General features: G+C 40.3%; 1 protein-coding gene across 2 annotated transcripts in view; it reads right to left on the bottom strand.

Annotated features, from left to right (window-relative positions):
- Positions 1-8232: 8232 nt before the first annotated feature.
- galnt18a (UDP-N-acetyl-alpha-D-galactosamine:polypeptide N-acetylgalactosaminyltransferase 18a) overlaps positions 8233-13435 on the bottom strand; it is a 120205-nt gene continuing 115002 nt past the window's right edge. For both annotated transcript variants that reach the window (XM_026364566.1, XM_026364567.1), the window contains exon 11: positions 8233-10067. In XM_026364566.1, coding sequence (XP_026220351.1) covers positions 9921-10067 — 147 coding nt within the window. In that variant the 3' untranslated portion in view covers positions 8233-9920. The remainder of the gene's footprint in view (positions 10068-13435) is intronic.

The following is a 13435-nucleotide window of genomic DNA, read 5'->3' as shown; positions in this document are numbered from 1 at the left end:
TGCCCAGGATATGGAATGAAGATATGAAAAAGGATATTAAAATAATATTATTTGCATTCATTTGACCAGCTAGACTGCCATAGACACCTCATTGCTTCCATCCATTGCTTTGATTAATAAATGTCACCTTGTTTATGAGTATAAAATAGAATATATTCTACAATATTGTAGTAAATCTTCTCAGAATAATAAACTAACAGATATAACACTCGAGTTAAGTAGAAAGAAACTAATAAAGTTATGTCATTTTTGAATTTCACATCAGTCACTGTTCAAGTCCCATAGATGTTCTGTACATGATTTCCCAGCAGGTTATATATATATACAATATTAAATATTGTCTGAGAGCCTGGTGCCAGCTAGAGCAGAATGCATTCTCCCATCCATATGGCTGAAGATATTGCTCTGAGACTTTCTTGGCAGTGGCCCAACTTGTTTTAAAACTGCTTCTAGCTGTAATATATCCCACTGCTCGGTACATGACAGACCTGCTAATATAGTTTTTTTTCGCCCCCCTTAGCTACCAGGGATTGAATACAGCAGTGTAGTGCTATAGCTGTGTACCTTCTTCGTTGGGTGTGTTTACTCATGAGAGGTATCCATCATCTCGGACATATTCCACAGAGCACCGGGGCTGGAACAATACTGGATGGGATGACATGTGTTCAAGCTGCAATACAGCAATCTAACACAAATAACAGTCTGGCTGATGGTTATTATTGATTTTTAAGTGGAAACTGAGGCTGCTGCTTTGAAAATAAAACACAGACAATTGCATACAGACACAAACAACATGCTCACACCGAAGCCGTATAAATACAGTTATTTACTGCAGATTTACTAAGTAATGAAATGTAGTACTTCTAATGTTTTAGCAAAAGAGATGCAGGAATGTTTGTGTTCTAAGTAAGGAAGCACTGTTCTAAATGATTAACAGCACAAAGTCACTCAGTGTAAAGACAAGCATAGTACAACAATCGAATATTGTAGCTTATTTAAGTTTCCTGTTTTTAGTGGATTAAAGTGTTCACAGTTTCCAGGAACCCTCTGAGTTCATTTACACCTTGTCTGTTATGTGATGTTTTCAGTCCACTAGCACTAATCCCACATTTGCAGTCTTGAGCAATTTGAGCTGCCATAGTAAACCTTAGTGTTTCGACTCAGGGACTCCTGTCAGGTGGACAGTAAGACAGAGGACACATGCTCTGTTGTCGGCTGAGTCCACATCAGTTTGTTTTGGGGAAAAAAATCATTGTAGTTTCCAGTAACCCGTCTGCTCTATATGATAACCTCTAGATTCTGCATTAGGCCAGTGAAATCAGATCTCCATAGCTTGCAGAGTGATGCTGTGCTTGCTAGAATCATGTTGCTGCTGACTCAACAATAACTAACCCTTAGGACTGATGTGTTGACGTCAATGACACATACCAGAGTACAGTAACCGAGGCCTAGTTTCAAGGCATGGGTCACAGTGTCCTAACTAACATCCTTAAACTAAATAAGAATTTATAAAGCTGCACTTGGAAACCAATACAACAGCCTCACACTTCCCATGTAACAGCCCACTTGCCAACAGGCAGGTCGGACTTGGCTGGAAGTCAGCAGATCCCTGCCAGGGTTGTTAGAACTCTAATAACGTCTAGGCTCTCTGGGTACAGTAAAAGGATTGTAGTGTTTCCTTAAAGTGGCTCGGTACATCAGTACCTTCATGCCTGTGTGCTTGAGACCCGATGTCTCAGTTTAAGAGCTTGTACATGTGTTGTGTTTCCCACATGTTATCCCTGCACGAGGGAGACAGAGTTGTGTTTGAAAGGCAGAAGCGTGGGCGTTGCACACTGAGCAGCAGCAGAGGGAGGGGATTTTTCACAGTCTTCATAGTCTTCATTAAGCCCATGCCTCCCACTGACACTGGACAGAGCTTTCATCCGCCTCACACCTCTGCTGACCTTTGTCAGAGCCGATCACCTGTGCACAGACACCCGAGTTGCCTGCGATGACTCTTTTGACCACCTCCGATCTGTGTTTTCTTTGTTTTTCTCCTGGTTTGTGCTGATGGAACGTCCTCAAAAGTCAAGAGACAGCAACAGACTCGAGAGAGCTTTCACAGCATGGTGGTGATGCTGCTTTTGTGTCACTTCCCAGGCAGCTGTCATGGTGAACGGAAAGAATCCACTGTGTTTTACAGTGATAGAGGGAATCTGTTGCTAACACCTTGGTACAGACGTTCACAGCACAGTACAAGATTTCCTCTCATTAGTCTAATTACCATTGACCCATTTACAGAGTTTATGGTAATGCCGAATTATCCTTCCCAAGCTTCCACTATATTAACAAAGTAAAAGGCTTCATTTTCTCATTTTATTATCTCATCTTGTTTGGAAGAATCCACTTCTGAGGCCATTTCACAAGCCTGAGGACTCAGCTCTTCTTGCCTAACTGTGATAACTACCACTTTAAATTTCACGACGGCTCTACACACAGAATTAGAATCAAAAAATGCTAATATGAGGGATTCTTGGGGTTTCTACGTGTGGCCCACAGGGACTCGCGCACAAAGTGAGGATTTCTTTTTTTGTAAAGCTGAATGCATGAGAATTCAGTGTCATTCTATTGTGAGTTTGAGCTCTGATTGTTTCCTTGCTGAGTGGAGGTTTCATCCAATTAGAAACAGCAGCTTTCATTTCCATGCTGAGATATTGCTGATGTAGCATTTGCTGCTTCATCAGATAATCAGATCCCCAAGGACTTCCCTCTCCTCCTGTCTCTCTTAGAAGAAGGAAGCCTCTATGCACCCTTGCATCCTCCTCTCCTTCCTCCTCCTTCCTTTCTGCTTTCCTACGCTCCATGTCCTTACTTTTCCTCCCACACTCCTTCCTTCCTCCGCTCAACACATTCCACTGCCAACAAAGATAAAAAGCCAAGAGCTCTTTCTAATAATCTGATTGATGGACAGGCATGGATCCAGCGAAGCGGCGCCCTTCAATCAGGCCTCTGTGGTCACCTGGCAACGGTGTTAACGAAGTGGACCCTTCAATTAAGTCCCAGTGGTTGCTCAGCAGAAGCGTGAGCCAATGAGGCGTGACCAAAGGGTGATGCTGCATCATTACCGCTCCCTTCAAGGCCCCAGAGTGCCTCCCAGGCTTTAATCACTCAGCCACCGTTTAGTGCTCGGCTGTGTGTGTGTGTTTATTACGCCTCATCGGATGCGTTAGGTTTATAATGCCTTTGATGTTATGAACGGCTCTGCGACTTGTTTATGAGGTGTTCACGGCAACTCCTCCAAACAATATAGGTGCAGGGTTTCAGCTTTTATGACAAGTCATCCGTGTTAGTACTCCATCGCTTATGGAGACAAAGCGTGAAGCTGTTTTGATGCCCGGGCATGCGCATGCATCACTATAATCCTTTAAGAAGGAGCCGTGTTAAAGGATGGATGCCTCTTTAGCGAAGACAGAACCTCTGTATAATGGTATCTATTAAAAGAGGGGGAGGCAGCGGGGGAGAAGTGAATTAAGAAGTGGGAAGGAGGACGTCTGAGTGAGGAGGAGTGAGAGGAAGAGGGTGGGAGATCAGAGGGGATAATGACAGTGAAAGAGGGTATGAGTAGGACTGAGAGAACCAATCTAGCCGGCTCCTCGGTGGGCTAACGAGTGAGTAGGATGTTGCCTGGAGGTGATAATTAGTGGATTCTCAGAGGTTGTGAGGCTGCACAGGCCCATACTGTATATTTGCCCCCGGTTTACATTTGTATGCAAAAGTCCTGTGCAAAATACACATTTAGCTGATTTATGCAGCAAAATAAATAATTTAAAGCCCTTCAGCAAATGGACGTTAAAAAATGAACCTTCATGAAAGGTTAATGAACTGTTACTTTTTATTTAATGAACTTCACAACAACAACAACAACAACAACAACAAAAGGACAGAAGTGACCGTTAGCTGTAGCATTTGCAAAAGTGTGGGCTAGCTGGGAAGTGCCAGAAATCCATGAACCCATCAAGACTGAAGTGACTTGACAGAACTTCAAGCTCGTAACTTCTGTGACTCTTCAAACTTGTGCTAACAATCAACAGTAATGGTCTAAAGCAACTGACGGAGGTTCTGAAAATGAAGCTGCGGTAATTGGTGCCTACAAAGCAGGGGAAGTTAGAAAAGAATATCTGAGTGCTTCGGGTTTGATATTTCGCTGATCATTATGAAGCGGCAGAGCGGAGGAACTGTGGAAGTCATGAAAAGATGTGGAAGAGATGAGCAAGAAAACGTAGAGTTCCAGCTGCATGTCTGATGGGTAGGAAGGCAAAGCGTGACCCCATATGACTGCAACAAGTCCTCCAACCCTACCCTTGTCCTACCATCCCATATGACCCACAGAGGCCTCTCTTGAAACAGCTGGCGCACCAGAACATTCTCATAGAAACTACTAGAAATAGCTGTGATGGTGTTGCTTAACACTCTTTTGAGTTTCTACAGCAACACCAACTCTTTGCTGGTCTAGAATCAAGAAATGCTTATGTCAGGAGCCGGAGGCTGGATTATCATAATAAGCATTACCAAGAAGACTAAACCGTTAGGTTAGGTTTAGGCACAGAGACAGTTGAACAGATTTACTGAACATCACGATTCCTTACAATGTCTTATGCAATAATAAACATGTGGTTAGTGCTTTGGAACAATCGTGAATTAAAAAGAAAAACATTTCATGTTGAAATGAAGTCACGTTTTTCTGCTGGTGTCATAGTTACTACAGCTGCTAATTTTAAAATGTTACAGTGGGTCACATTCACTGCTCAACAACATATGAGTGCAGGCCTAGCTGCAAATGAGCTGCGGTAACGTCAAAGTCAACTGAGAAGTGAGTCAACTCAAGCCCTGGTTTAGTTTCAAGTCCTGCATAAATTTGGAAGCCAGTTTCCATGCAAATGGAGAGTTTGTGGTACAGTAAACATATGCGTTACTGGGATTGTTGTTAGCTGGGCTCAGATTGTGCCATCTCATGCATGTTTCATAATGCAAAACTTCCAAGTTCAGCAGAGAAACTCAGGAAAATGCTTGAGCTTCAATTTAGTAAGATACAAAATGTAGATGGAGGCAGCAACTCTGCAAGGACACAAGGTGATATGAGTCATTTAACATTAATTATTAGAGTAATGCACATTATTTTCTCCATTCACCTCCTTCTAAACATGTAACTGTGACAGTGTAGTTACTTTTATTAAAAGAGTTTTTCAGCGCACACCGTGACTGAAAGGTAACAAATGATCAGAACATAGCGATTAAGGATTTAGCCCATTAGTATTTACTTTTTAAATTTTCAACAAATTAATAATCTAATATTAAAATTACATATGATGCATTGTTATTGTTCAAAACTGAAGGTGTTGGTTGTAGTCTCGCATTCGTAATTTAGAATTATCGTCCAACTCTGCAGTTCCTCGCAATGAGTGTCTTTTAGCTCATTGTTTTGGTCACAAAGTACTAGTTGGTGAAAAATGCCAATAACTAGCTACAGAATTCAGTTTCTAGGTGTGTGTTAACAGACAACTTGTCCTTAAAACACATGTTACAACAACTTTATAGTTGTATTAAGTCAGTGTTTGGCTTATAGCTGTTTAGTGAAGCCCTCCAAGTAGCCTAAAAAATAATGCAGCTTTACATTTAGCTGTCAGATTTGAAATACAGGTCATTAAAACAAGCACTTATTCATTGTACTAATGCTGAGTCTTCTTCTATCACCACTCTTTCTTATGCATCACTATGTCAGTCACTAACGCACCATGACAGGACAGACGATGTGCCTTTGCGTGCTAAACCAATATAAACAGTCACTGAATATGAAAAACACAAAGTCACTTTTTGTTTTGCCATTATCATTTTTTTTATTGTTGGTACTTATAAATATTCAATTTAAATACACTAATAAAATAGCTTGGACATTTTCATGACTTGCTTTGTTAACCGCTTCCCAAAAACTGAGATACTTTTAAAATTTCAGGATCAACAAACCTGAGCAACAAAAAGAACAGAGGATCAACAGAAGGTTTGGTAACAGATGCTACACAGTAGCTGATTGAACACACACAGTTCCAGTCCTCCACAAGTTACCACTGCTTCATCACGGTGTTACTGACACCTCAGTGTAGATGATGTGATTGAAACAGAAAAAACATTTGAATGCATAATATACTGATTAATAATGAATAGGTTCTTATTGTTTTTTAAATAGACGGAAGATTTCTTTCGAAGCAGGCTGAAAAGCGCTTTGACAGTGTGTAACTTTTGGAGATCTGTAAATGTGGAACTAATTATTTAGCAGTAGAATATGCAATTGTTAAATTAGCAACATATATAAAACATACACCCACATTCTAAAACACTTTATGTCGCAAATAGCCAGTCTGTATGGAGTTATATATTTGTGCCTCAATTCTGAATATGTGAGGTATTATTATTTGTGTGATGTGAGAATGGTTCAATCAAATGTTGACAAGCAATTTTACACCTTTCCAACATCCGCAAGAATGTGCTGAACGCTCGAGTTCTCCAACAGCACTTAAATGCCACAGCTGTGGATCAGAGACTGTGAATAAACTCCACACACAAATTTAAAGGGTGTTATCATACCGTTCAGTGATATCTGCTGTTATCACCACCATACATACGAGCAGGGTTGTAGTTTGATACTGTAGTTTGTTTCATTCACATTTTAGTTATTTATTTTCTCTTAGTTTTAGTCTAGATTTAGTCAGTGAAACTTGAGTTTTAGTGATGTTTTAGTCAGAGCTTTCATCATAGGTTACCTGTTATGATGCTGTTACGAACTTTGTGAAACCTTAATAATTTAGAGCGGGTAAAGAAATTACTCTTCTTGAATATAGAGCTACAGACACTGGGTAAAAAGGGACTAAATGCTGGTGAAATAAGGATTAGAATGAAATAAAAATAAACCGTCTTATTCCATTTAGCGCAACTTTTCCACGTCTAATTATAATCATGTAATTGAGAACGCACCTGTCTGACAGCACCTGGGAAGATGATTAACGCAAAATCAGTTAACCTTTCAACAAATGACAACAATTATTTGTCATTTGTTTATGTTTTGTTTATGAATTGGATAATGAAATTGTGACAACCATCATTTTACTTACAATGTCATGTAAGTGGTAGATAGTGTAGTGGTAAGATTTGAACTGGTGTTCAAATTTCAGTTTTGGACTACCTCCAGTAGGGGTCCATAGGCAAAACCTTACGCTTCACCTGCCTTCTACCTTGTTCCTCACTTGTGTTGGATAAGTGTCTACTAAATGTAAATGTGCATTCATCCGTCTTATTTATAAATCTGGGGATCGTGAAACACATTTGTCTCCAATATTAACACTAATATTAATAATAATATTAACCATAGTTTCTCAACTAAAGTTCTCTGACCTATAATAGTCACATGTACAGAATTAAGGCACGTATTGAGTTCTACCCCTGTCTAATAATGACAAATACTGTAGCGTGTCTTTTCCTTTTTCCTGTTATTCCAGGGAATGAGGAGGAAAAAAGCTGTTAGAGATATGTTGTAATGTTATTGTACCTGCTCACGACCCCCTCTGTTGGATTTGAACTGGTGGTTACTGATGACGGAGAGCTTTACGAGAACAAAATAAAGAACAAAACAAACACAAACACACACAGAAGGGGCTTGAACTTATTGCAGCTGTGTAGGTGGACAACATAATGACAAGCTGGGTCCCATATCAAGGGCCGCCTCCTAAGAAGAAGTGTCCTTTGGGGAACTGAACGCTAGCAGCCTTGACATCCTCCTGAAACGACATGATGGAGGATTCATCACAGTGTCACTGGGAGGTCTGCTGCTTAACTGGAGCTGTCTTCAACATGTAATACAGTCAGAGTTTGAGGTTTATCACTAAAACCTAAACTAAACTATAACACACAGTAAAGCAGCACAACATCAGAGGGATTACGCTGTGATGCTTCAAGGAAGGTTTGGTTTGGTTACTATTTGATGATTTGTGATCTAACTTTACATCATAATAGATGATTATTACACATCATCAAAAGAAGTCACGTTATAGGCTGATAGCAAGTCAACTTGTTTCACGTCATTCATTCAGCACTAAATTGTTTTCATGTTGGTGGATTTGACAAGGGCGCATGCCATTTTCAGTTAGCACAGAAGCTGAACCAGTTAATGGTTTTTCACCTTGATCAAAACTGAAACATGAAATCTCGACAGTTTCTCCAGCTGGCAGAAACAGACACGTCACAGCACACCAGCAATATATATGAGCAGGTGAACAAATGTGAGGCAGCGACTGGACGTCCTGGAGGCAGGCTGACTGTGCTCCAGACCTCAGCTATTAATCTGGTGAGTGATCCATGATCCATGATCAGGAAGAACAGTCAGCAACTTCCTAGTGACTGGACTGGTTTTGCTCTTTGTGTCTTTACCCCGACTCCTGGGGAGGGTAACAGAGGTGCTGAATGTTCTCTATTTGTACACAATCTGCCTCAGTCAACTGCTGCCATCCTCTTTAACAGCCTGGTGAGAATCAACAAGCTTTCTTCTGTCTGCGCCTCTTGCTCTAGCACTGAGGTCTTCACATAGAAAAAAAGAGGACTTTAAAGGAGGAGGCCCCTGAAATAGGACAGTTCATATCTACACATTCCTTTTACAGTTTTGTGCAAGAAGGTTTCAATAATTTATCCTGATTGGACATAATCACATCATGGGCGTGTACAGACTGTGCTAAATGGTTATTTTTATGTCAATTTAACTGTTCTGGTTGAAGAAGGACATCTACAGCTTTGGTACGGTTTGCTTAGATGCAGTAGTTCTGGGGGACCAGTCCTGGGTCAGTGTCTAGTTTTAGCGGACTGGTTTGCTGGCCTTGAAATTGGACCAGCTGTTGAAGTGTGCTTCATCTTCTCCATCACCAACAGTTTTCCACACATTTCACTCATGCTTTAGATGTATCAGTGCTGCATGAGCCAGAGGTGTGATGTGTGCTGGTTTTACAAGCGCTAGCAGAAGTCTGAAATCTTCTTTTCCGGATAAATGTTCTGCTCTGTCCAGCATGATGGACGGCTCTGCCTCTGAGCCAATTAATTACAAATCACACTCTGAACCTTGCGAGGGATAGAGTTTCTATCACAATGTCAGTTTAAATCACTCTGTGGTTATTCTCCATTACACTTTCTCACTTTTTGTGATACTGACGAAATTGACAACATCTGTTCTGCCTGCACTCTGAGTCAAGCAGTGTGTAATAGTAATAATTCAAAACCTGTCCAAAAAAGTGTTTTTTTTTTAATGTGTGCAGTACGTTTCTGGCTCTGCACAGTAACATATTGAAACCACGCTAACTCAATTTGTAACGGTGATTGTGCGATAAGACTGTGGGAGTCCAGACCTATCTTAAAGGGACCCAAAATAGATAACAGGCCTGCTCCTGCAATAACCAGAGTACTTACATGATTTCATCAGCCTGTCCTCTGGGACAAGTGACTAGATTTCTCATTTCAAATGCAGAGTGGGAAGTTTAAGAGCCCTGGCGCCATCTGTGAGTGTCTCTTCTCTCAGGTCATTGGTATAAAATGGTTATTAGGTTACTGATGGCCCATGTCTGATTGAAGCACATCTTTTCCTTTGCAGACTCTACATCTGGAATTGAAGCCCATATATTTTTTGACACTTTAGCTGCTTAGGTCAGCATGTTAGTCCATTTCTAACTATGCTCAAACACATCATACTCGTACATGTACCACAACTCTGTGACGGTTGATCTCGGATCTGAGAGAGATTAGTTTGTCTGTTTGAAGCAGTGGAGTTTCTCACTTGAACTTCCTTGAATACTAGATTCATCCATTACAAAAAAGGCATTGCAGCAGCCTAGCAAAAGGTGTCATCACGTTCACTGTGGCAGGACAGTCAGTATGTTAGTGATGGTCCATTTCTGACTGGTGCAGTCCTGAATGGCCAGTTGGAAACCAAACTCTGCCTGTCTGCTCTGTACCAGCTCCAGACAGCGCTGCGACTCTGCGTTCTGGATGGAGCCACCCTAGAAGGAAAGGGAAAGAAATGAAAAAGGAGAAAGTGAAACACAGTATAAACCCCTTTACACTTAGTAAATGATATGATGTTTTGTGTGGGTGGAGTGTAGCTGGAGGCAAAATAACCCACAAAACCACATCATGTTTACTGGGTACCCGGTGCCAAAATGCTGGTGTTTGTGGTGCACACTTCATTTCAGGTGAGGTTAACTGTTGCCTGTTGTAGGTCTGGATATGTGGATATGTACAAATGTTAACAAGTACTATTTCATCGGACTGTACTGGCTTGACCAGACTCTCTGGCAAAGAAAAGGTGTATTAGAGTATTTCCCAAAAATGTTTCTGATTTTTCTCAGCGGCCTTTCATCTTGCTGTCTTCAGACTCTTCTGAAACAAAATGTGCCTACTTACAGTGACAAAAAGCCAAATACAGTGAAACAGCATTCCTTCAATACATTTTGGAATATGCCCGGGCCATCAGGGAAAAAAATCCACTGATGCACAGACTTATCACCTGCCAGACGTGAGCTGTATAGACACTATTTGACCTTGTGTTTTACATTTTACAGCCCGTAATTACAAATTAGAACCTGTTTAATACAGTGGAGAGAGGATAACTCTGCAGCAACTTGTAAATAAGTGCCTCACTCATAAAATACCCCATAAAATGAATGGCGCACGTGGATAAAGACTATGACTTTTTCAGAGCAGGAATGTCATTTAGTTAATAAGAGACGTGTGAGTGAACCCAAACAGCAAAGTTGTGAAGGGAAAACCAAAACAATATGCTGAAAGATACTAAAATGCTTGTGTGTGATTTTAAAGCTAAACTAAAAACTGACGTACAGTATATAGCCCTGGTCTGTGTGTGTCATTATCGCCACATAAAACATTTAGCATTAGTTACATACTACTTTTTCATGGCTACTTTTTCATCCGCCTTCTTAGCTAATGTGCTGAAACATATTTGCTTTGCTTATATAGCTTTGTTTTGATCTATCACTTCATTCAATATAGGTTACATGTTCATTATTCACTGGATATTATTTTCATTTATTGGCATTTAATGTTTTGGCAACGCTGCCGGTCTGATGAACAGAAAAACAGAAGGAACCCGAGTAGGAATACAAAATAGGTTTGTGTGTGTGTGTGTGTAGAATCTACTGTATGTGTGTATACACAAATTAATTTGTTCCACACGTCATTTGGAATAAGAGGCTTGCTTTACTACTATTTAATACGAGCCCCAACCTCTCCGTTTCTCTCTCTCTCTCTCTGTGTGTGTGCGAGCATGTCTTTGAACAATAGGCTGGCACCTAAAGTGGGTCTTTACTTATATGGCAAGAACAGTAATATGTTTTAATGAGTGTAGAAGCTTAGACGCCAAGGAGCCCAGGAAGAGAAGCTACTAAAGCTATTTGTGTTAAACTCACTGTGTGTGTGTGTGTGTGTGTGCTTCAGCAGGCTGCATTGCTTTAGAATCAATATGCTTTACATCTCCCACACACACACACATGCACACACATTTTTGTATGGCAGTCAGGGTGAGGAATATCGTTGACCTAAATTATTATCTAGCCTCCTACTTTACCCTAACCAAAACCTGACTCCTAAACCTGAAATGTCTCTTTAAACATCCTTCTCATTGTGAGAACAAATGTCCTCACTTTGTAAAAATGTCCTCAGTCCATTAAAAATTCCTTCATGGTCCTCACAATGATAGCCATTTAAACACACACACATGCACAGAAATGACCATCACTGAGTGTCTCAGTGCTACTAAACATGCTCAATCTTGCTTCCAACTCGGAGTTCTGTATGAGAAAGGTTAACTGCACTGCCTATATAAAATAAAAGTGGACCTGTAGAATGATAACACAGTCATGCTCTCCTTGAGGCTTTCAGCTCGCTGAAAAGATATCGATTCTCTCTGTTTGCTCGTCTGTGTGCTCAGCTGCCTCTGCACAGAGCGGTTTGTACACATATCTGCCAGCTGCCATGTGTAGGTGTGATCACTTGATAGAACAAAGTGTGCACACTCACACATACAGTACACACATGGATAGTACATGATTACACTCACACATACTCAGAGAAAGAAAGAGGGACAGAGGATCAGTCAGAGATTAATCCGCCATTTGCGCTGATCACAGGATAATCAGTGAAACATAGGACCAGGTCGCCGCGCTAGGAACTGAGTTGAATCCTATTTGAATTCTAATGATCAACCGGTTGCACACTCTATGCAGATTTCAGGCCTTCATGAGAAGCACTTTCATGTGACAGAGGTAGAAAATGATGCTCTCATGATCCAATCAGCAAGTAAATTGTCTTTTCAGAGAAGGAGGTAGAAAAAGCCTCTATAGAGAACTGAAAAAAACCTTCTCCTAATCGCAGTTTTAACAATTGACACTGTCTGTTTATTTTGGCTTTGTCTCATCTGCAGCTGGAGATAAAAGGCAGTTTCCAATTCTGCATTAGCTAATTCTAAACACTATCAGTGAAATGATTTTGTTGCTGGCATTAGGTGACTGCATCTAGGGTATACTGTATGTATATGTTGTGGAATAGGACTATCTGGGTGTAAAACAGATTCACCAGCAGATGTTTCAAATCATGACTGAAATATATCTGATATCAACTCCACAATAACATAACCATTAGTCATGGGAGGCCAGACTTTAAAGCTGCTCTAATCAATAATTCTCTATTTACTGGGGGATGAAATAATTACGTTTAATGTGCAAGACGTTGCTCATACAAAACAACAGAGAATTATCACTGTCTACCATCAGCCCCACGGAGCATTTCAGTGTAATTTTCTTTTTGGCTTTGATTTTATAGGCTTTACTGTTTTGGTTCACCCCATGGATTAAACACTACTGAGTATTCTTTTGATTTTTGTTGCATTTATTGTTTGTACTAAAAATTAAAACTAAGAAAAACTTATTACTACTATTACTACTAAATACTATTATTATCTGTACAGCGTTCACTTTTTATGCTGTGGAAAGTTTAGTTATCGCCTAAAGTGGGTCCACACAAAGTCAAATCTGAAACCGAAATCATACAGCAGAGAAGCCAGTCAGTTGAGTTTGTGGTAGAACTGAAATGATTAGTTAAAACGTTACAATCATGTGCTGCCCGCATGAGGCCAAGAAGTCAATTACTGCAAAATAGAAATAAAAAGAAAGATGTTCTTTAACTATTTTAACTATTTTAAACTAGTAACAGTATATCATAAACACTGATCAACAGAGGATATTTGAGAACAATACAGACTTAAAGAAAGTGTGAACATTGGATGTCCATTCATGTGTAAACGTAGCTGTGAACCTGTTGCTTAACTTTATAAGCTTCTAATAATGAGAAACAA

This window comes from Anabas testudineus, chromosome 6 (genome assembly GCF_900324465.2).
Source record: "Anabas testudineus chromosome 6, fAnaTes1.2, whole genome shotgun sequence".
NCBI classification, from domain to species: Eukaryota; Metazoa; Chordata; class Actinopteri; order Anabantiformes; family Anabantidae; genus Anabas; species Anabas testudineus.
Note: the sequence above shows the minus strand (reverse complement) of the source record. Positions and strands in the feature narration are given on the sequence as shown.